At 40.5% G+C, this 24,757-nt stretch overlaps 1 protein-coding gene across 8 annotated transcripts in view; it reads right to left on the bottom strand.

The window, feature by feature from the left end:
• Positions 1-8,889: 8,889 nt before the first annotated feature.
• Positions 8,890-24,757, bottom strand: part of Rfx3 (regulatory factor X3) — a 251,670-nt gene continuing 235,802 nt past the window's right edge. For all 8 annotated transcript variants that reach the window (XM_057777838.1, XM_057777834.1, XM_057777837.1 and 5 more), the window contains 2 exons: positions 18,170-18,212; positions 8,890-15,805 (listed from right to left, as the gene is read on the bottom strand). In XM_057777838.1, the coding sequence (XP_057633821.1) occupies positions 15,567-15,805; positions 18,170-18,212 (282 nt within the window). In that variant the 3' untranslated portion in view covers positions 8,890-15,566. The remainder of the gene's footprint in view (positions 15,806-18,169; positions 18,213-24,757) is intronic.

Genomic DNA, 24,757 nt, shown 5'->3' with positions numbered 1-24,757 from the left:
TGGCCATAGCCACCAGGCTCTTCAGGGTGCTGCCCTGGGCACCATCCTTGGCTTCTGTTCACTCAGGCACTTGTGCAGTTGGCCTGTGGCCTCACATTTCAGGCTCAGAAGTGACAGTCCCTAATCGCTTCCATATGACTTTCTAAATCAGTATCGCTTCTCTGTCCAGGAGCTGGTTATCCCTTCCTGTGGTATGAAGACAGCCTGGGAAAGGGTGAGGTGCCAGGCAGAAGAGGGGAGCAGACTGATGGCAAGAAAGAGGTTTTAAAAGGCTCTGATGAGGTGCAGTCATGACTCCTGCTCAGGTGTTTGTTCTTCATGAGCTGCTGCATTCACAACAGAAGACAGAGAAGTGTAGACTCCCAGAAACAGGCTGTGCCAAAGGACAAACAGATCCAAGCCCTTGCTGTAGAGGAGGGAAGACAGAAAGTCCCCGTCTTTCCTAAGATCATGCAAAAATCTGGTTTCAAGAAGAGGTGATTCCTTTCTTCTTCAGTATATAAAGGCGGGAGGGTGGGAGCCAAGTTAGGGTAAGGTAAAGGGTTTGTGTGTGTGTGCTGAGGGGAGAGACTGAGCACCTAAGTGCAGCCATAGCAGTGTCTGCCTAAGCCTTCTGTTGTTGGTGTTGTTATTGTTGTGTGTGCTTTGCTAAGCACAGGAGTCATCTCATTTGATTTCCAAACCTTATACTGTGGGTCTTACTATTACCCTGTTTTTAGAAAGAATGAGACTGGTGGCTCAACAGGTAAAACCACTTGCTGTGAAAGCCAGAAAACCCAAGTTTTATCCCCAGAAGCCACAGTAGAAGGGAAAAAACTGACTTCTAACAGTTGTCTTCTGACTTCCACCTTGGCACCCAAGAATGGCAACTCACATATACGTACCAATCATCACACACACACACACACACACACACACACACACACACACACACACACGAAGCGATGAAGCAAGCTGCCAGGTCAGACATGCTGATTCCTGGTAAAACTGATGCTACACAGATTATTAGAGATGGGTTGATCGGGATATGAGAATTAGCCAGTAAGGGCTAGAGCTAATGGGCCACGCAGTGTTTAAAAGAATACAGTTTGTGTGTCATTATTTTGGGGCATAAGCTAGCCAAGTGACCATGAGCTGGGGCGGCAGGAACACAGCCCCCAGCTCCTACTACACACACACACACACCATATTTTAAAACCATAACAGAAATGGAAGACAGGCAATTGCGCTGGGAAAACAGACCTGTCTTCCAAAACTACACCACCGGTTGTAGCAGTGAGTGTCCCCACAAGATCACTCAGGAACACTTGCTTCCCACAGCAATGTTCTTTGTCCTTGGCACAGATAAACTAGCAAAGACAACCTCACAGAAGCATATGGCGCCAAGAATGACCTTTGGATAACTATTTCCAGAATGCCAACATTCTCAAGTTGTTGCCATCAGTCTGTCTATCTCAGGCACTCAGCTGGGCCCATAACTGACAGCTAGAACAGCACTTGGCAGGTATTTAGCTTCTCTTCACACAGGAACTCACACAAGAACTAATCCATAGGATCATTTGATAGATAAATAAGTTAGTATGTGAGGCTTCCTCAGCAACTAGGAAGCCAGCACTGAGAAACCGTCCCCATAAAACAAACACTTTCCCTCTTCCTCCAAGGCAGCGCTCACCCTTGTTACCTGCGTGTGTAACATCAGCCTCATTCTAGCAGAAAGAGTTGTCATGGTTTTCAATCCTCTCGGAGAAAAACTTGCCTCATTCTGGAGGTGGGGGGTGACCAAGCCAAACACACCTCACTACCATTGACTTGGCTTCACCATGAGTATAACTTCCTTTAAGAATAAATAGCCCAAGTCTGGGGAATGGAGACAAACGACTTTAATTCAAGCACTCAGGAGGCAGAGGCAGGCAGAATTTGAGGTCAGCTTGGTCAACACAGTGAGTTTAAGGCCATCTGGGAATACATAGTGAGGCCTTGTATCAAACAATAATACATATCTCCAGGCTTGTGGATTTTCCAATAAGATGACAAATTAAAGGGGGCTCTATGTGAGCCTCAGTGAGTCTGCAAGGGAGACAGTCAGAATAAAAGAAAAGCATTCCAATCCAAAGAAATGACAATTTCCAATCCAAAGAGAGAGATAGAAATGACAATGTCCAATCCAAAGAGAGAATAGAAACAACCATGTCCAATCCAAAGAGAGAATAGAAACGACCATATCCAGTCCAAAGAGAGAGATAGAAACAATGATGTCCAATCCAAAGAGAGAATAGAGACGGCAATGTCCAATCAAAAGAGAGAATAGAAATAATCATATCCAATTGAGAGAATAGAAATGACAATGTCCAATCCAAAGAGAGAGATAGAGGATGAGTGTTGGATGGATGTGATCAAGATACATTGTATAAATGTATGGGATATAAGATTAAACAAAACCAAATTATTTTTTTTTAAAAGAAAGAAAGCATAGCATACTAGAACCCTTGCCACATAACTAGGACAACTCTCAGAAGAAAGTTTATAACTGTGAATGCTTACATTTAAAAAGGCAGAAAAATCTCAAATAACACAATGATACATTTCCTAGAAAAACCATCACAAACCCAGCTCAGAAGCCATGGAGCACAAAATAATAATAATAATAGAGATGAGAGTAGAAATGAGTGAAATGGAAAATAAAAGAAAGTTACACACAATACATTGTGTTGATTCTTTAAAAAAAGAAAAAATGCCCCTCCCCCCAATCAAATAAATCAAAAGGAAGAAAGGGAAGACGCAAATTAATAAAATTAGAGGTGAAGGTAGGTGGGCGTTTACTGCAGGCTTTAATGAAATTCAGACAGTCATTAGGGAGTATTGTGAAAGGCAGCCAGAGGGAGAGAGGATGCGGGAGATGGCACTAGGCAGAGGATTGAATGAAAGTAAATTATAATGACTTATCCTTACACTCGTGTGAATGGCACAGTGAAACCATTACCTTTAATTCTAACATAAAAAAATTAGAATTCTGGGAAACATGCCCATAGATGATTTCATCCTTGTGACAATATCATGGAGTCACCTACACAAAGACAGTGTCTACTGTACCACTGGGCAATACATCTGCAGGACAATCATAGTTTGGTTTGTCATTGCTCAAGGCATGACATGGTGCATGTGTATTTGCAATTATCTTCCTGCGGTTGAAACACTGTGGCACTCTGATACTAGCAAGCCTGTCATGGGTGGGAGGCTAGAGGCTTTAGGTCACAGCAAGGGACTGTAACATATAGAAATGGCAGATGATTTGCATTCCTACCTGTCTCCACAGTGCTGTGTCCCCCATCCTCCATTCCTAAACCCAAGGAAGTATGGAAGCCCAAGCAGGAACTGCCTAGGCTAGCTGTGTTAAACGTCACAGATGAGACAGGTCAAGATTAAATGGAGTGGCAACAGCCTGTGTTTTCTGGTGCGTCCCTGACTATCCTGCACCCAGTACTGAGATTTTCATTTAATAACTAATATCTTCTGGGAGCAGAATTGCTCACATATGCAGGGTACTTATTTTCAAATGCTTTTTTTTTTTTTTTTTTTGTATAGCATGTTTTAAAATTAGCTTACAAACTCCTGCATTCCCATAAGGCCTCTTCATATATCCTTAGTTTTGGCTAACTTACATTTTCTGCTCCCCATCCCCACTTAAAGTCTCCCCTTGGGGGCATATTATGGATCAAGCGCCATCTGCCCTAGAGGGAGCCATTATCTCTTCCAGCTTTCTGCTGAATAAATATATTAGGAAAGATTTTTTTTCCAGAATAAACGTGGCAATAAGCTGATACAAAGCAGGGTTCATCTGCATAGGAAAGCCAGGGTGTGGAGGGCACTTAAGCCGACACACTGTGTTTGCCATTCAATGGAATCATTCTAGAGCAGGGGTTCTCTACCTTTCTACAGCTATGACTCTTTCTTTAACACAGTTCATGTTGTGGTGACCCCAAAACATAACATTATTTCTGTTGCTACTCTGTAACTGGTATTTTGCTACTGTTATGAATCAAATTGTAAATAGTTTTGGAGACAGAGGTTTGCCAAAGGGTCGTGACCCACAGGTTGAGAAGTGATGCTCACAGTATGGCTAAGTCTCATGCTTTACACGTTGCATGATGAACAATCTTTTTGGCAAATACAACGGTTTATGGGTCGTTCTTGAATTCTGTCATCTCAGAATACATGCCAAAACTGAAGGAAAACCGACTCCTAGTTGCTATTTGTCTCTTAGCAGTGAGAAAAAAATTGAAGTTTCTTTATTTTATGTGTATGGACATCTTGTTTGCATGGCTGTCTGTGCACCATCTGTTTGCAAGGTGTTTTCAGAGACGAGGAGGTGGCATTGAATCTCCTAGGACTAGAGTTATGGATGGTTGTAAACTGTCATGTGGGTGCTAGGAATTGAACCCAGGTCCTCTGGAAGAACATCCAGTGATCTTAATCACTGAGCCATCTCTTTGGCCCCCAAGAACTTAGTTTTGAAGTAAAATCTATCAGTTTGACTTTTTACACATTATATTTGAGGTTTATCTAACTATTTTCCCAGTCAGTTTTCATACCTCACGCACTGCTTACAGATTTATCATTAATTTTTCATACCTTGTGTTTGAAAATTTTTCCCGTGTTTTCTTCTCCTTTCGCTTTTCTGAACTTTTTTACTTGGACACAGTATTTTCTTTTACACTTTTCCATTAGCATGCTTTTTCTTTTGACTGAAGGACACATTATATCTTCATCTCTGAGGAGACAACACAGATACAGCTTCCCATGTCCCCATCAAGTCTGGGATGCTTCCTGCTCCTAGACCGGCAACACACTGATGTGAACCTGGTTTTATCAGCGCAGACAGCTACTGTGCTAGGAGACCTTCAACCTAAATACTGTTTACCATCTAAGTCCCCTCTGTAGTGTGGCTAAATCTTATGGGTTGCAAGTTATACACAAAACAATCTTTCAGTTAAATACAACATTCTCTGGAATATTCTTCAGTCAGAATTTGGTACATGATAAGCACTACTGTCATCTTTTCTCTCTATATGGACGTCACTGACAGTTAACCAAGGGCCAACTCTTTAGCTGGAGGAGAGATGCCGGGAACAGCTGTTAACCCTTTTCTCCCTGGAGCACTGACATCTGAATGAACAAATGGTAGGTCACATAAAATTCTTTTGCCTTGATCTCTTAGACATAATTCTCATGATGAACTTTTTACCGAAAGAAAAGAAACCTGCTCACGAGTCCATAGACTTGCATCTGAATCTTTCACCCTCAACTTTGTCAACGTTTTTCACCAGCATTCAATATCCTATTTTACTAGATTAGATATAAAAGGAGGCTTTTGAATGGCAGTCCTATTTTCAAGAAATCAAGCTTCTCTATAGGCCTTCCATAAGAACAGAAGGACATTACCTCTTTGGTAGTGTTTCTAAAATATTTTATCCTAGATTCTTTAGACCTAGGATGAAAAGACTCAATTTATTTTTTTTTTTTAAAGAAGAAAAAGTTACCCACTCCCAAGCCAGTAGCCTTCACTTTGAGACCTTTGTTTCATGACAAAGTTCCTAGTTCTGTCTTCTATGATAGACACCTGCGTTCTTCCTTGAATTAAGCAACAGCAAAACATAAACAAGGTACCCCATCTTTATCATATGTCTCAGTGAAGAACCGACTTTCAGAAGTGATTGTCAGACTTGTGCAAAACCCTGCGTTAAACAACCAGGACCTCTCTGAATCACTCCAGTGCAGCTAGCTGAGGAACAGGGGAATTCGAATACCTGGAGTAATAACAGACTCGTTCTAGGCAATTCTTCAGGTTACCCCGCCCTTAAGAGGTTGTCCTTCTGCAGGGTGAGGGTGCTATTAGGTGTGGGAGACTGATCCTCCAGAACATTCTATACTCCTGCCTTTGTTAGAACTGAAAGGACATATCAAAAGGCACCGATTTCAAATGCTACAGACTGAAACTCGGGCGGTAGGTTGAAGGATGAAACATTCTGGGGAAGGATGTATTCTCCCACCCAACGGAAGCTATGGACAGAGAAGTCTCCTTTTCACCTGCTCATGCTGCTGGTGGATACCAGAGCCTAAGTACGGGGGGGGGGGGAGGGGCTTCCCTTAACTATGCAGCTTAAAGCACACAGCATAGAGCTCTTTCTCATCCCTCATCAGGCACTGTGGATGCCTTGACGTTACCTGTGACCATGACGGGCACCAAGGAGATCACATTCCTGCTCTCTCGTAGTGAGGATCGCACTTCAGTCCTTGTTGGCTGAACAAACAACAAAGCACACCTAGCAAAGATGTGCCAGCACCCACAGAATGTGAGCCTCCATGCCTGAAGGGCGAGGTAGGGGCCAGAGTGAAGAGAAAGCTGCAATTAACAACCGACAGGTGTATGGAGGCAATGAGCATAGAGACCCAGCTGCGCCGTTTTCAGGACCTGCCATGCGGTCAGTATTGCCAGGTTATCTGATTTGTCAGTATCAGAAATTCACATCACAGAGGTGGAATTACCGTGAGATCTTCAGGCATGGGTATTTCAATTTTTCTAATAACAAATTTATTAAAAAAACTAAATAACTGTCCCTCCTCCCACATGACACCTCTATTTGTTCTGTCTAGTACTGCATAAGTTTATCACACTGTCCCGCGGTCCAGAGCCCTAATGCAGACCTGCTATAAAGCTGTGTGTTTCATGAGGTGCAGACAATCTGAGTGTAGAAGCAAGACAATTGCAAAGACAGATGAGCCGGCTCTAAAAATAGTCTTCAGAAAGCAACGGAGACACTCTATCCCAAATGTTGCTGGAGTATCTGGAAGTTTTAAAAGGAACTCTTGGAGAGTCAATGGCTATTTTTTGAATGCATAAAGAAAAAAAAAATCTCAGGAGCATCTGTGCAGCTAGAGGAAATAATTTTACCTCCTGGAAATTTAAAAATGAGTGAATGAGAAAATAAATTCCGCAATGCCATTGACAGTTCTTTTGAGGCTATTAAAAAGAAATTAAGATCAAAGATAGATTTTGTTGGCACAACTTACTTGGTCATGGATAAATATGACCCCAGTTATGTTGACCAAACTCCAATCTAGTGATGTTTCTACCTGGAAATGACAAGACAAGCCCATTTTACAGGACCGCACTATTGTACAACTAGTAATAAAAACAGGCCAGGCACAGGATCTATGTGAGAGGCACCTGCCACATGCCTAGCAAATACCACATAGCCTCATCCAGGTAACGTGGAGGTGGGGGTGGGCTCATACCCACATCAGCCCCATGAATTTGGAAACTAAGTAGAAACAACTTGTTTCTCCTTCGTGATTCTTTGGGCCAGCCATCGCGCCTAGGCTCAGCTGTCAGGCGTGTGGTTCATCCCGCTTTGCAGCTCTGAGTCAGAAGTGCTCTGGGAAGAGTGCTGAAAGGGACTCCCCCAAGTAGGGGTCAGGGCTTATGAGTTGTTATTCTTCCGGACATGGACTGGAGAACTGACTTTCAGGCAGAACTGTGAATCCGTGGCTAGCGACTAAACGGTCAGGTGTCTGAGTGAAACAGAGGGACAGGCTGGTGGCATGAGGGGTCTGGCAGGACAGTGAGCGGGAAGTACTTCTATGTTACGCCAGTGCCCAGCCCAGAAGGTTATCCACCTCAGGAGACACTTATAACCAGAGGGGTCAGGGTCATGATCACCTCAGCTATCAGAGTACTGTTTCTATATTCTGTGTATGAAGGGGCCATAGCTGCATGCATGAGACGCAGCAGGAACTCCACAGCAGACTTCTTTCACCGAGACAGACATGGCAAATGCCAGCACTGAGCTGGGGAGAGGAACGTCCTGACGAGACAAAAATGCAAAGATCCCGATACAGCGGTGCTTCTCGGGGGAGCACCTGGCAGCTCACAGCATAAGACCTTGCTGTCCACTCAAGGAGAAACTGCTGATGACCAGCTGGGAGCAGAAGCCTCTCAAGCTTCGCATGCATGATGGTAAATAAGAGACCCTGTCTCAAAGTGGAATGCCAGGACTGTCAGCTGCAGCTGTCGCTGACCTCCGTACATGAACGCACACAGCCATGCATGTACATACACATGTATAAGCAGGCACACACAATACACACCAAGCGAGCAGTGGTCTAGATATGCTATGAACTAAGGTGTCAATATTTTACTATCAACTACATTGATACCAAGCACCATGCTAGAGAGTCCCAAGAAGATATTCTCACCTTTTTATTTCTCTTTTACAGAAACCCTCAAAGTTGGCTATTCCGCGCTTTAGAGGACTCTAGATACTATGATCTGAAAGCAACCAAATGTCCAAAAGGTAAACAAAAAAAAATAGTAATTTTGACCTTTCTGATGGCAGCGACTACATGATCGTTTTCCATTCATTACCCACAAATGTACATCCAGAAAATGTTTCTGCACATATTCAAAGAAAAAGATGGGCAGGGTGTCTTCTTAAGTGCATTAAAATGAATTTTAATAAAGCTATTTCAATTTAAGCAAGGAACTTGAATGCCAAATATCAATGAGAAATGACATAAAACAAACACATTATGAACATGCAGAAATCTGGATCTACAATGGGAATGCTGACAGCATCTAAAATCAAACAGCACTCAATCACTAATCTCTGAGAGTAAGATTTGTCCCCTGCTGGGCCTATAATTTTGTTTTCTCTTTTTGTGCTGTTCATGTGTAAATATTGCCAATTTCATTTGACACAAAGAAGGAAAACAACTTAATTTTGTTCCTAAGCTAATGAATGACACGGAGTCCCCTCTAGGGGAGGTGGTGTGATATACGCTTCCTGACAATGATTGGGGGCGCGGGGGAATAAGCCATTTCAAATGTTTGTAACAAGGAAACAAATTTATTGATTTTTAAAAGACAAGACACCATTTTGTTTTGAAAAACACAAGAAAGCTAGCCTGAGTTCAAGTCTGAAATATTCAGAAAAAATCCTACTAATATCTTTAGTATGTTCCAGTCATTTGTTTAAACAACACACTAAAAGTTAATATATATTTTTATAATTATAAAAGTTCCCCAGTTATTGTACAGTACACAATACAAATCGCCCACAAACTAGTATTTAGCTCCTGCCAATCTTGAGAGGACATGGTATACTAAAAGATTTAGCGTTTCTCACAAAAATCACATCAGGAAATACGTATTTACAAAATCAAATACATTATACAAAAAACCATCACATGTTATTCGGTAAAGATGTTTTTAAATAATTAAAAAGTTTATTCAACTGTAGTCCAAAAACTGGAAAAGAACATTACATTATCTCACACATACAATCTCTACAAAAGTTGCTTACCTCATTTACATAATATATTCAGTCGATTGTAAAATAAATGCTCAGATATCTCCTAGTGTTACTATGTTGTGTGCTTGTGGGACTGAAGAATGTAATCTGCCACTTACTAAGTGAAATTTAAATGATGGCACTTAAAAAAAATACAGTATTTAAAAAAAAAACACAACGAAAGAAGTTTTACCTAGAAGGTACGAAAGCCCTGAGTGATAGTGGAGTCACTGATTGGTAAGCGCTACAATTAACCTAATTAAAAGTTTCCCACCTCAGGCACAAATTCCCAAGTGTTCTCAAGGCACTCACTTAAGTTTCTGGAGCCAACACATTGGTCGCCACCATAGGCCCAATCGATGACGGAGAGGAGCAGAGAAGAGAATCTGCTTTGGTACAGAAGATGCTTTTTAAACGAATAAAATTTAATACCTTCCTTAGCGGCGCAGAGAAAATTGCGTATGGTAGGCTAAAACAAGGCAATCGTTTGCTCAGGAATGCTAATTTATTCCAGGAAAATTTACTTGGTCATCAAAAGTCAATTAGAGTTTTATTTTTGCTTTCCTCCCCAAAATCAAACTTCTCACGGAGATTTGTTATCCTCATTACTGAACTACATAAATGATTCTTACCAAATATTTCATTACTCAGGGCTTCCAATCCCAACGTCATACTTTATTAAAAAAAAGAAAAAAGAAAGAAAACAAAGGAAAGAAGGGGAAAAGATTCAAATATCAGAACCAATAAAAGAGACAAAATATTTCTTTTAAGAAGACATATCACCAATCCCTTTAAACAAAAGGAGAATCGATCCTAGGCAGTCACTTTGTAAGCGGCTTTTACTATTTAAGTAAAATTGGTAAACTAAACTCAGGTCTACTGGCACATAAAATCACTAGCAGCAATGGGCAAGGCATGCAAACTGAGAAGCATTTACAGTAAATCATCATGAAGAGTCAAAAGAAGAGAGCTAAAGGAAAACCCTTTGAGGATTGCATGTTGACACACGAGTAATTTGCATGGTCTGACTTCCTCAACTGCCTAAAAAGCAATGTGCGGACACTTGCACTATGCTATGGATGTCAGTAGACATCGGAATAGGTTACACTCCCATTGTGCCCAGCGAGGGCAGTGTGGGCACATAAGCAGACAACACTGCTCTGTGGTCTGTCACACAGGGGAGGACCAGATCAACTGTCCAGAAGTTCCCTCAGAGAAATCAGCAATGTTGTACACAGAATGGCATTCAGAGATATCTGAAGCAGTAGTGACAGCATCTCCCGACAGAAGAGCTCAGAGCAAGGGAGTGCCTTGCTCGCCACTCTGTCTCTCTCTGACTTATTAGTATTAATGCATTGGAGCACAGATAAAATGATGCCCCGTAAGAATTTCCAAACAGTATTTTATGATAGATGCAACTTCAAAGACCTAACTATCCCAAGTTCAGTTGTGTTTAAAGGAACTCATTTCTTCCTAAGGCTCCACTTACATTTGTACTTCCTAAAGCTAAATAAATGAGATCTTCTGTTTTGGGAAAAAAGAAGAAATGTAACCCTTTATTTTATTATACCTTTTAAAGGCAATCAGGTACCTCCAGTGTGCAGAAATCAGTTGCAACATAGGCCTGCACAGGCCAATGTCTGTGTCCTCCTTTTCTAGAGAGTCACGTGATGCTAGAAAAGCTGATTTTTGTCTTCTGTAAACAGTACACTTACTTAGATGGCAGTGAATATCTGGGAATAAATATATCAAGCCCTCTTGAAGTAAAATTAAGAGTTGTATATAAAATGCAAGTGTTCGGCATGGAGACACTTTCTTTTCTGACCCCCCCCTTTAAAAAACAGTGTAATTAGACATTTGGATATAGAGGCTATTTTACTTTTTTAAGTCTAAATAAATGATCTGAAAGGCTTTTATCCCCCATTGTATATCTTACAATGCTCAAAGGGTTAATACAAGGCATTACAGCAAAGGGCTTTTCTAAGACTAGAACTCAGCACCGAATTAATGCTTCAATTCCAGTCTTATAAAAATCACCAGACTCGCAGAAATACTAGGGTTCTGTTAAGGGGTTTGCTCTACCGTGGACATGGAGGTGGCTCTGACCCAGTCACAGCCTGGTGTTCAACAACACTGCATGCCAGCCCTTCTCCCCCATACTCCTACATGATCCACAGAGATCAGAGAGTTCAGATTTTCATTTCTGGATGGTCTGATTTGATCAAAAGAATTTGGGGAGAGGGAGGTTATGACAAAGTCAGTCTGTTACAGATAACCACTGCCTCACCTTGTGTACAAATGTGAGTAGTCAAGTTTTTGACTTCCTACTGTGTCCACGCAATGAGGACCATCACAGTCACACACTTGTTTGCTTTTACACCGGTGCTGCAAGCACAGCGTTATTTTAGACATTTCAAATAATAAGAAGAAGAATCTTTTAAAAACTGAAAATGCATTAAGCACTTCTAGAGAGTGTGTCCATGTAAAAAGGCCCATGAGGACAGCATGGAAGCAGTACTCACTCCTGATTGACATCTCCAGCATTCTGCAAGAACGTGCTCATTTCTGCACATCTACTACAAATCAAAGGCAGTTAATGTTGCACACTACTAACTTTATGTATGCAGTGCGAAAACCATCTGTGTATTTTACCTCTGTTTTTAAAGTACACCATCTAAAGAGAGGTGCGTGAACCGTGCTATACAGTACAAGGGAAATCACGAAAAGGAACGCAGATTTCTGAAAAGGCAGTAAGACTCACACAGTCAATCCAGACATGATTTGGATGCAAATCCTTAGTAACTTGGTATCCAAAGGAAAGAAAACATCAAAAACTGGGCCCTGTGTTCCCAGGAGAAGGTTCAACCATTCCACTCATTGTTCACTGGTTTTGGAAGTGCAAATCTTTTGGCTATAATTCTCCAAGTGTTTGCTAATATTAAACTATTCCTATAATATTCGATTGTATTACATGGAGATAGCTCTTCTGAAATGTACCAACAGCGCATGCACCTCCCTTCCCTGTTCCTCACTGGAAGTGTAGCACTTGGTTTGCACTCATGTATTTCAGGACTATCATTTGATTCCAATGTCAAGAAATACCAGAAGTCCTTAAAATCTGCATTGTGTCAATAAGTCCACAATGAAGTCTCATTGTAATGTGGATTTTTAAGAAAAGTCAGTTTCTGGGAATGGAAAATGGAAACAAATCTTAAATGACTACAACACATGTGATTGTTCTAGCTTATGCCTGCATATAAATTACTGTTCTGTTGTGTAATATATTTCACAATTCAAATCCAAAATTGATGTGTGTTCAAGTGAGTACTACAAATAGCTAGAAGTGTCATAAGCCATTGGTGTTCTGTTGTGTGCACTGGTTAGAACTAGCTACACTAGTGTAAAAGGATTAATGTTTCTAAATATTTATAGAAGATTTCAGAATATTTGAGTCAATTCCAATCATAACAAGGCTTATTAATATCTACTCTGTCCTAATTTAGAACAAACCATGAACAAGTGGAAGAAATGTGGAATTCTGGAGGGCCACTCAGTCCCTCACTCTGATGAGTTTATATCTATCCATTGTTAGCAGATTCCTTTCATGATACAAGTATCTCCAACATTAAATTAAATGAAACAGTGATACAAATACATTAAAAATCAACCAATAAACACAGTGACACCAGTAAATACATTTGGTCCAATACAGACACGACGCCATCTGTTGATGACAGGCAGAAACAGGAAACGGAAAGACCTCAGGAGGGAGAATTAAAATGAAGAGAGCTATGTGATGATTTAAATTTTATGTGTAAACATTTTCTAACTCACAATGAAGTAGATCCATGGTCTTCTGGAGCTTATGATGGATTATGCAGGGGAGGGGTTTGCAAATTCATTGCCTTTGGGAATCTTCAGTAAATGAAGTCATGCTTGGATGCCAGTGAAGACAGGTGTGAGTAAGTTCCTCGGTACAAAATCAGAATCCACTAAAAACTATGTTTATGACATTTTAATGTAAGAAATGCTGTTGATCCTCAGAAGTTTGAGACAATCAGGCAATAACAGTTTCAATACACTGTGTTTCCTGATAAGCCATTTGGTATTTTTAACTTTCCAGATTGGAGCAGCCTTATCTCCTTAACCACACTCCTCACCCAACTCAACTGGAAAGATGAAGTCTTCATTTTAATTGGAGCAGCCTTATCTCCTTAACCACACTCCTCACCCAACTCAACTGGAAAGATGAAGTCTTCATTTTAATACAGGCCTCAGTAGTGATCTAAACATCGTTTTGTGCTTTCCTTTTCTTTTTTGGTTTTATTGATTTCCTTACTTACTGACTTTCACTCATTTATTTTTATAGTTACTTAAACAAAAGAATGTGTCCTATTTTTTTTGTTGTTGTTGTTAATTTCAGTTCTGAAAAGAACCTTGGTTTTTCATGCAAAATAAAACATGATGAGCCTGTGCTCTTTAGGGTCTCACCTTCTGACTGTAGCAGACTCCTGCTCCATGTGTGTGCGTGCATGCATGGGTGAGTGCGTGCGCATGTGTGTGTGCATGTGTGTATGTGTATACAGAGACACACAGACACACAGACAAACATTTAGACTGAAAAGATGCACTTCAATAAGTACCTGCTCATTCTGTTAGCTTTCCAAAATTGTAACTAGATAAGAATTATCTACAACATATGACATGTTTATGTAACATGTTTGTATGAAAACTAGCTTGTTAGTCCACACCCTTAGCAATCTGATTTGTAATCAAGTGATATTCAGCTCCAAGGATAAAACATAGACAAGTCCACTCACAGTCACTCAGAGAGAAACTGAAGTTTTTGTCTCTTTGTGTTGCTTCATTTTCCCCTCAATTCCCCTTGAAGAACATGTGGCCTGTCCTTACTTCAGCAGTCTGAGCATGACAGGCACACTTTACCAAATGGGTTGAAGAGTTATTCACGAACAAAATAAACCTTACTAAACCTTAGCTCAGTTCTGTTTTAAGGCACCATGTAATAGCCGAGGTACGATGATCCCTGATGTACATTCTTCAATGGCAATGGTCCATCCAGCCACCTATCCAAATCCTACAGAATCGGGGTCAGCAACAGTGAGGTGTGCCAGTCACACTGCCTTCAGGTTCTGTGTAAAATTTAAATCCATGTACTTTAGAAACCAGGAAATAACAATATGCAGGTCGCTACATTCCTTGCATTCTATACATTTTTTTTTATAATAGCAGCATATTGAACTACTATTAGAAAAAAGACCTGGAATAAAAGAAAGTCATCCAAATGGAATGGTTTCCTGTATGTCCAGCTCAGTATAAGTAGCATGTACACTTAAAAAAAAAAGTCAAGTCATTTTTCAGCTTCAGTATCTAACTATAACAGCCCCACTTAACAGCAGAATGCATCTGTGCAGTGGTCCCAATACAGAATCAGTAGTCTTTAAACAGAGGAATTGGTATGTAAATAATAGTTAAAAGTCAATGTCTAACGGAAGCTTGCATTGTTAACATGGTTTAATAGTTATGTACACAAATTATGTACATATAAGCATAATCTCTTGCCATTCTGTCATTTACCCTGAACTGATAAATGCACAGCTCAATTTTTTTCAGAGAAAAATAGATGACCTTCCCAACCCTCTACCATTATAATAAAAACGCTCTGTATTCTTTCCATACTCCAAAATGTTATCAAAATAGTGTCTTATGGTTCTGTCCAATGAAAAGCACCTTCCAGAAGCAAATTTGATGCATCTGCTGCCAAATGGGCATGCCTCCAGTGTAAATCAAAGAAATTCATTTCTTTTGATATTTCACAGAAGTGCATCTAATTAAAAAACTTACACATAAAATCATACACCAAGACTAACAATCAACAATAAAATATTTTAAGCTACAAAATGTAAATTACTTTTTAAGTATGAGAAAACAAAAGCAATGACATTACGTGTTGTAAAAATCCTTCTTGACACCTGAAACTAAGGGGGAGTAGGGGAGAAACTCCTATTATTAAAAGGCAAATAATTTGTGTTAAAAAAAAATTCTGGAAAAACACATACACCCATTCCATTTCACAACTCCAAAAAGGTAATGTTCAGCACAGACAGACTTTTGACAACAGTCAACCTTTAGGCTTGTTAAAATTTCAGCTTAAGCCCAGGATAGTGGGGTAAAGTAAGCTGGAGACATTGTTTCGTGCTGTTAGACTGCCGTGTAGGTGTTGCCCGTGGCGCTGCACTGCCGGATCGTCTGTGTGCTTGTGACGATGTGCTCACTGTGCACGGGGCTCAGGAGGCTGGGCTGCACACCACTCTCCAGGACTGGCTGCATGCAGCCCACCGGGAACGCCTGGCTCAGCTCTGTTTTCTCTCTTTTGGCCTGAGGCTCTGAAGAATCATCCAGGTCTTCATCCATCTCACTTTCTACTTCACTGCCTTCATCTGCACAAACACCACCAGAAGACATCAACACATGTTTCAGGATCACCCTAGAATAACAGCTCACTGAGAAACCTCAGCTTTCCCTAGGGGAGGAAACTTGTAGGCTTTCCTCTCGTGGGATTTTATTCCATCAGTGCTACAGTGAGACACCCACAATTCTTTCAGACGTTTGGAATTTTATATAAAATTTCTGTATTGAATAATAGCATAATTTGTGCCATCATAATGTAGTCACTTTGGCATATAATACGGATCTTATGTGGGGGCATGCAAAAATGTTTACTGTGTTTGGTCCATGCTGACTTAATGTAGATGAGGCCTGTGCTGCCCCACAGAACAAGTACCACACTATGACTCATCATCTAACTACTGTGCAACTATTGCTCTACAGACAGCAAACATCAAACTGAATAAATTCTTAATTCATATGCTAAGAAAAAGCAAAGTAATGAAGTGGTAATGGGAGATTTTAAACATGCACAAAGGACATCTTTGCTGGCAGCATTAATTCTGTAAATACTTGTAATTTGTTTCTGGAAATTAAACATATATATTATTCAGTTTTGCTCCCAAATTTTACTACACTGATATAACTCATTTTTTTTTTTTTTGTGGAAAAACCCCACAAAACTTCATGTTCCACTTGTAGCCAAGGGAAGTCCCAGGGTTAAGAAAGAGTAAACAGAACCAGTTGCACCCCATCAAAAAGATGATGGCAGATCACAAATTCTGGCCTCCACTCTCCGGAACTGAAAAACTCAACTGGAAAACTATCAAACTCATATAGGAGGCAGTAGCAGCTCCACATAAGCAGGCCAGGAAAGAGATGAATGAAGGGTCCCTTTATCCATCTTGCTACAGACAGAAATAGCTCTGAGAGAACAGTCTGAGTAAACTCCAGAGTTCTAGATCTATCTGACTTGACCCTGTCATCTCTGAGTGACAGGGTTCCTTAGGACAAGCAACAGAGCAAGCCCTTTCTCCAGGTCCTCAGTGCACTTCGATGGCCAGTTGTGCTCCCATTCTGGAAACACACTTGAGTTTTGTTGCGCAAAAGCTATAGTAAGGTACTCTTGGGGTTGATCAAATTCTTTGATTTTTCACTTTATGAAGAAGAGTGGAGGGAAGTGATCACCCACTTAATTTTCTGAGGTTACCACTGCAATTCCACAGGTTGTACCTCTGTAGCAATAACATGCTGGGGGAGACTAACCTTCTCATTTTCCTGCTCTAGTACTAAAATGGAAATTAGGCCAAGAGCAGTGGTAACAGCATGCCAGAGAGGGATATCCAAAGAGTGATGACACAGACAGACACAGAAGGGGCACTCTGGAAACTCTGGGGCAGCACATTTGGGGAAACAGTGCTGCATGTTTTTGCAGACTCCCAAGCCCTTCCTCTGACCTCAGTCTCTCTAGAGGCTCTCTAGTAAGAAGGTATAAATGTACTTCTTCCTAGAAAAGCCAATAACTGTAACAATTCTTCAAGTCCCAAGCAAGAAGACAGCTAGATTACAGTGGTGTTGCTTTCCTGAAAGACATGTTATGATTTAAAACTGCATTGTCATTTTAAGAATTGTTCTTTTAGGGCTGGAGAGATGGCTCAGAGGTTAAGAGCACTGGCTGCACTTCCAAAGGTCTTGAGTTCAATTCCCAGCAACCACATGGTGGCTCACAACCATCTGTAATGAGATATGGTGTCCTCTTCTGGCCTGCAGGGACATATGCAGGCAGACCACTGTATACTTAATAAAAAAATAAATTAAAAAAAAAAAAAAAGAATTGTTCTTTTAAAGTTGGATTGGATTTATGCGTTCTAGTCTTACTCAACTCACCTCTGACCCTTCTATTCTTTTTACTGCATTGTCTTGTTGATCATTAGGTTATTCAGGAGGGCACATCATGTATACATGGCAGCATACACTAGACTGACAATACCCTCACAGAAATCCATTTACCCTTCTCAAGTGAACTACTGATCACTGTGGTTTTACAATACACATCACTGCTACCTCTGAGTTCTTTTGCCATTGAAAAGTTAGCTGACTAGTAGATAGGTAAGCTAAGGGGTCTTTTTCTTGCCTGGCTTTGAATAAAACCCTCTGTTCCAATTTTAGAATATTCTTTCAGAATTCTGGCCATGGTCAATAATCTTTTATTTATACTGAACTTCTGTGATGAAGTTTAAAGAAGTCTGGAACTGCATTTAAATTCAATCTTCTGCATTCAGTGTATTTCACATGAAGAAGACATGAGGAAACACCCAGCAACATCACAAGGGATGGTCTGCACACTAGAGGATCTCAGTGCTGCTTCCTCTCACAGGATCTCAGTCAAAAAGTCCTTCAAAGTTCTCAGTTCTTACCTTTATCCAGATTTCCAGGAGACACAGCATTTAAATCACCAAACTGCAGAATAACAGACATTTGTGCAATAGTTATTACTTGACAGAATAAAAGAACATTCTATCAGTCTGTGGTAAAAACACCACTCCATGACTTTTTAAAAGTGTGAACTGCTGACCATTTTGCTCCCTAACTAGAAAGGCTACACAATTTTCCAATCAAATGTGTCAAATTTGAAGCTTAAAATGTGTTGCAATTGAGCTGTCTTCACCTCTTTGAGAAAGGATAATAATTTTCTTTGGCTTCCATGCTCCATTTTACTTTTATTTCAGTTTAGCAATGAAGAAAGAGGCCTGGCTGACCTGGATGGTGATGGGTATGAAGGAATCATTTGGAAGCTCCAGTCAAACAGTATACAGCAGCGCCTTTCCTCATGCTTGGCCAGTGAGTCTGGCTGGGGCCGTCACTGCTGGACCACAGCCTTGCAGTTGTGGGGACTCTCATCAGTGAGAGACAGACACAACGGCAGCTCCAGAGCTGAAACAGTCTTTAGGTCACATTGTAAAATTTGAGCCTTCTCTAAATTAGTTGATACTCTTATTTACCAAGATACAAAGGCTCCATTTTTTTTTTTTTAAAGAAAGGAAAGGCATTTGCTACAAGCAATGTGAACAAGAGTTCTCAACACTGTGGAACAATTAATAGCCACGGGCATAGATGTTCCTTTCTACTTTGGTTCAATAGCTTGATGATAATTTAACAGCAAGAAAGTACATTTTGAGTCTCTCAGGGGGAACAAAGATAGATACACTAAATAAAAAACTGACTAGCAGAGGTACAAAGCTAATCCAAAAGAAGCGAAGTGAAACGTAAGGCGTCTGCTTTTAGAAAAGATTCCACGGCATTTTTTTCAAAGCAGTTATTAGAAATTCAGATTTCTCAACAGACTTAAAAAGGATGAGACAGAAATTCTACTTACATTCGGAAGTTTGCTTATAAAGAGTTCCATGATAGGAGTGTATTTTTCATCTACAAGGAATGTCTATAAAGTAATAAAACTGATCTTATTTTGCAAACATGTACGTGTTGTTTCTCTTCCCACTTAAACAAACACTATGTGCACAGAAGCTACCTCGGGAGCACACACCTCTGTTCTAAGGTAAGGGTTCTGGAACAGTCCTCTTTGACAGTCACTTTCAGAGCAAGTTTGTGCATAATTCCAGAAAGTTCGTACTGTCAGCTCACTTCCAATTATGACTCCATATCTCTGTTCACTACATTTGGTCTTGGACTTTATTTGCTTATAAAGAGTTCCATATTCAAATCAAATTCATCTTTGTCACAGTTCAGGGTATTTATAATAATATATCCCTTTACTCCTTGTGGTTCTTAGCATTACAAAAGAAGATTACGGAGAGGCATTCCACTCCATCGTTAAGCCACCGTTAAGCAGCTTTCCTGGAATAAACGCGAAGCTTTTCCAGGTGACTGCTTCTAAGGGAAGGGGCCTCCTGAACATGCAACTCGTACTCCATGTGCTGCAGATGCTGCCCCACTACTTGACAGTTGTATCTTACTGGGCAGCAAATCATAGCTACTGAGCTGCTGTTTTGAAGAAGACCCTGAGTGCATGGGCCAAGGTCCTATGTACATTTAAATAAAATACAAAGTATAAATTATATATGGTTTTTGAATCACAGAATATAAAACAAGCAACAAATATTCAAAGGGATTATTTATCCATCTTGGGTCTTAATTAAACATTTAGAACTATAGACAGAGGACATTCAAAATTAAGGATCATTATATTATCATTTAATAATTCTTAGGATCTAGTTCTCGAAACGAGCTGGCAGTCATGCCTCTAAGCATATCTCTGCTTATAAAAAGGCGAGAATAGGTTGTATATCCCTTATCTGAGTGCTTGGGAGGAAAAGTGTTTCAGATTTCAGATTTTTTACAAATATTAGAATGTTTGAAAAAATATAGGGCTGGAGAGATGGCTCAGCCGTTAAAGGCTAGGCTCACAACCAAAAAATAGAATGTTTGAAAAAATATAATGATTATGGATGGAACTTAACTATAAACATAAGATTCTTTGGTTTTATGTATAATTTATATACCTAGCCTGATGGCAATTGTAGTATTTTTAATGCACAAAATTTTTGAGTGTACCCCCATCACATGATACTTGCAGTATTACAGTGGTACTCAAAACTGTCATATTTTGAAATATTTTTAAGTTTTGGATTATAGTAGTTCAAATTATAATGCATTTGTTAATTTAAAAACCTTAAAGACACTTGTTACTATACATAAAGGTTTTTCTTAGAAACTCTGCTTAACTTGGATGTGTCTGACTATTTGTAACGATGAAAACAAGCCATCCAACCCAAAACTACCTATTGTTACTGTCATTAGCAAAATAGTACACGTGCTCACGCATACATCACACACACACACACACACACACACACACACACACACAGATTGCTTTTCAAAATGTTCCGGGCTGGATGATGTACAAAGAGCAGCAATGACACTGCCAATGTCCTCAGATATCTCCGGGATTAATGACAAAGTTGTACACACATAGCAAAAGGAGACAATAGATGAGAAATCAAAGAATCCAATGAAGAAGTGAAGAGATTTTAATAGACTAAAGAGAGAATTTCTAGGTGTATTTCATTTGTGAGAGCAATATACAGGTACACACACACATGATATATAGTAGGCTGGGTAAGATTTAGCATCAGTTCATCTGTTCAGTTATTAAATAAATACTTAATGAGCACCTACCACATTTTGAATACTGACCCAAACAGTATCAGTCAGATCAAGTTAGGAAATCCTCTTATGGAAGTAACTATAAGAAGTTGCTTCCGGAATGAAGGCTGGGTAGGCTAGCAGGAAAATGAGGCAGCCCAAGAAACCTTAGGGGTCAAAAATGAGAAATGGAAATCAATTGTACGGGTTTAAGGTTTCAGCAGCCGATCAAAGAAGTGGTAGAAAGGCATGAGAGGTACAAAGAGAAGAAGCATGGGAGAGCAGGCAGATGACACGGACCCAAGAGAAGGAAGCAATTCAAGATGTGAACAGAAATGAACAAGGGGACTCACGAGGAAGCCTAGGTTTTGTAAACCTGAAGAGAAGGAAGCAATTCAAGATGTGAACAGAAATAAACAAGGGGACTCACGAGGAAGCCTGGGTTTTGTAAACCTTTAGTTGCAGAAATTGGTGAAGCTTCTTTTGTAGAGTTTTTCTGCTGTAGAAAAGACTGGAGCAGAGAGGAGCTACTATGCATTGATATGACAGCACATACATACAGAGTGCATTAATTAGTGGTCCAGTATGTTTTCTTCCAAATAAGTGTGGCCTCATGGGTCACTTTCTGAAGATACTTTCTTGAAGAAGCCTTTCCCAGAAGCTCTACCTAAAGTACCTCATTCCCCACCGCTCCCAATAACTGGACCAGCTGCTTCCTTCCCAGGGCCTTCTGCGGAACCTGCAGGGCTGACCTTGTCTGCTCATTTAGTATGTGTTTGAACTATAACAGCATGAGGACTTTATCCTGTCACCAATTCATTCCAAACCTTAGCGTGGTGTCTGATCCCCATTGTGAAGAGGAAATGAATGTTTACAGACACACGCACCCGTTCCTTCACTTTAGCCTCCCAAACAAAACTCAGTATGTGTCAAGGCAGAGGAACTGGATTCCATCCTATAACTACACACAAAAAAAGTGACTTGATTTGACTACCTCCACTTAGTAAACATGTGATGTCACATTTGAGGCCAGGTATTTTCATTTTAAAGTTATGAGAAAGAAAGAGATTCTGGAGGTGGGGGCAGCGAAAGGGATACAGAGATCTCATATTTTTGTAAGAAATATAAATATATAAATTAAGGGATTTAAAAAGTGCTCTTGTAGAAAATGCATGGCATTCAGTGCACAAAGGAATTAAAATTATGTCAACCAGATGAACAGGAAATTCTGTAAAGTCAAAACAAGCATGGATTAGAGAAAAGGCAGGGCATGGATGAAGGCAGAGTCTGCCTCAACTAGTTTTGTTGTTTTTGAAAAGAAAAACTTATCTGAGAAACCACTTCTGTAGTAGATTCTAACCAGAGGTCCCAATACTGAACCCCCCGAGAGGCACAGAAGCCCAAGAGTATATCTAAGCACTGCAGTCCCTGGCAGCCCACATGGGTACAAACAATGGCTGTGCAGTGTGAGGGGCAGCATGGCATGGGCACCTCTTCAGTAGGTCTCCGGGAGCCACCAAGCAGTTGAGGGGTCGCTCTTTGCAGGACACCCAGAGGCTTCATGTACCCAAGAAGTTTATTAGGACCACAGAGGTGAGAACTGTCCGTGTGACACAAGGTAGTCAGTTTGGAGAATGAAGGAGACACTCAAATCGAGACTGTTAAATGTATGGGGCTGAAGAGGAGAACACCTCATCCAGGGAGGTCTAGACGCAACTCTAACACTGAAGCTCCACATTAAGGGATGGGCAGCCTGGTTTGTTAGCGCCATCCCTTGGTTCCACAAGGTCTACACTGTACAGAGGATGCATTCAGATGCCCAGTTGCTGGCATGTGAGCAGACCCCTGTAAGCACTCCTACTGACCTTTAGCTTCAGCAGCTGACAGGCAGTGGAGTGAGGAAAGCTTCAGCTACCAAAGCTTCTTCCTCCATGAGTGTCAGTTACTGCAAGGGAACCTACACAGACCCAGGATGAGGGCATGCTGGCCTAGGGTGCAGGCCAGTCTTGAGCTATTTATCCGAAGTTGGCCTTGAACTTTCTGCCACCTGCTTCTACATTCCAAGTGCTGAGATTATAGGCATGTTCTATCATGCACTCCCTGGTCTGTATTTAAAGTCTGTGTAGACTCCTTCTCTTACTCCTGCCATTTTACAATCACATATGAAATTTTTCAATCATTCCTATTAGTTAACATTGGATTCAAGCCTGGCTATGACAGTCTAAACCTAATTATATTGATGCTCTTCCCTAACACTGGCATTTTCTTTCTAATTGACTTATTTCTCCATTCTATTTTGTTGGTCATGTTTTTCAAATCACTGAATTAATTTGCCTCTGATTATCACTTTGGCTACATACCAAAGAATGCTGCTGGATTCTTTGTAATTCTATGGATTATTTGATTCAGTATTCAAAGACTGTAGGCTATTTTTCTGTTACAATACAGCATTATTAAAGACTGCATTATTCTTTGTTATTCTTTCTGTTTATTTTAGCGCCTGAGTTCACCTTTGTTGGACCAAAAAGTGATGGTCTAATTATACAAATCATTGCTTGAAATTATAAGTACACAATCAATTAAATCTTAATAAAAGACAATCAAATACACTTTTGGGCAATGCATAGAATTTCAATGTTTATAAACTTATGCAAAAGGGATGGGAATGGAACTAAGATCAAGTACTTACTACTATGTGTCTGTCTGTGTCTCTATCTCCCCTATTTACCTCACAATGCCAGCAACAGGGCACCTGGCTGCTGGACTCTGACAGTGTAGACCTCACAGCATCACAGGGTAGTGCCAACACAAACAAGCTTTCCAAGGTCTTTGTTGCTGCAGCCGGTGATGTGGGGTGGTACTCACTGGAAGACAAGGCTGTAGTACCCTACTCCTTACTGTATGACTCCACCTTCACCTTACCAATTTAACCCTCAGAATGGTTCCATAAATAAACTGTCTTTAGGCTTACTTTACTGATGACAAAACTAAGACTCAAGCAAGAGTAAGTAGAACTATTTAACTATTCAATTTAAAGTGACGAGCACAGAAGAGCAAGAACACACAGGAAACGAACCAGCTTGACTGGATTTAAATCACAATTCTGACACTGCAATCGATGTGATTCTGGGCCAATTATACTGTTGGAACTTCTGATTTCCTTATCAGAGTCAGACAGGATTAGCATCAAGATTAAATATGCACATTTACCCGAAGGTCTAGAACAGAGACAAAGCCAGGCTGTCTCCACACCCCGTTTCCCATCACTGTGAATAGAACCCTAAACTTCCATAACCGTTGGAAGATGATCTCTCAGCTGAAGAGGGCTGTAGCAATCCCAGTCTGTTAGGCTTTGGCTTGAGGTTGCTGACACTATACATTCCATGTAGGGTGGGGGCTGGAAGTGATTTTTTTTAATTATTAAGATTTTTATGTAAACAAATGCCATGAGAAGGGCTGTCCTGCACAGGGACAGGACGCACATATGCTGAGTGTTTGCAGGGAAGGTGGAGATCATGCAACCCAATATGGCGAACAGCTCAGATGAGTTTTGGCTAATTTATTTACTTCCACTCTGAGAGGCGAGCAAAGGAATAAGGCCCTTTAAAGTTTCCCACATCGAGGTAGGGAGATTGTCCACATGCAGTTTTAGAACTTCCGGAGTCAATCATAATCTTTTCAGTACTCTGATGCCAGTTGAATTTTGGAACATTCTGGATTTTACAAGTCACATAACGCTCAACAATGGTCAATGGTTTGTGCTCTGTTAACTAAGGCTAGGGTTAGGTAGTGGCAACTATTTTAGATGCTTTTGATGGGGAGAGAAATTATTTAAAATTTGA

Source organism: Chionomys nivalis, chromosome 8 (assembly GCF_950005125.1).
Source record: "Chionomys nivalis chromosome 8, mChiNiv1.1, whole genome shotgun sequence".
Taxonomy (NCBI): domain Eukaryota; kingdom Metazoa; phylum Chordata; class Mammalia; order Rodentia; family Cricetidae; genus Chionomys; species Chionomys nivalis.
Note: the sequence above shows the minus strand (reverse complement) of the source record. Positions and strands in the feature narration are given on the sequence as shown.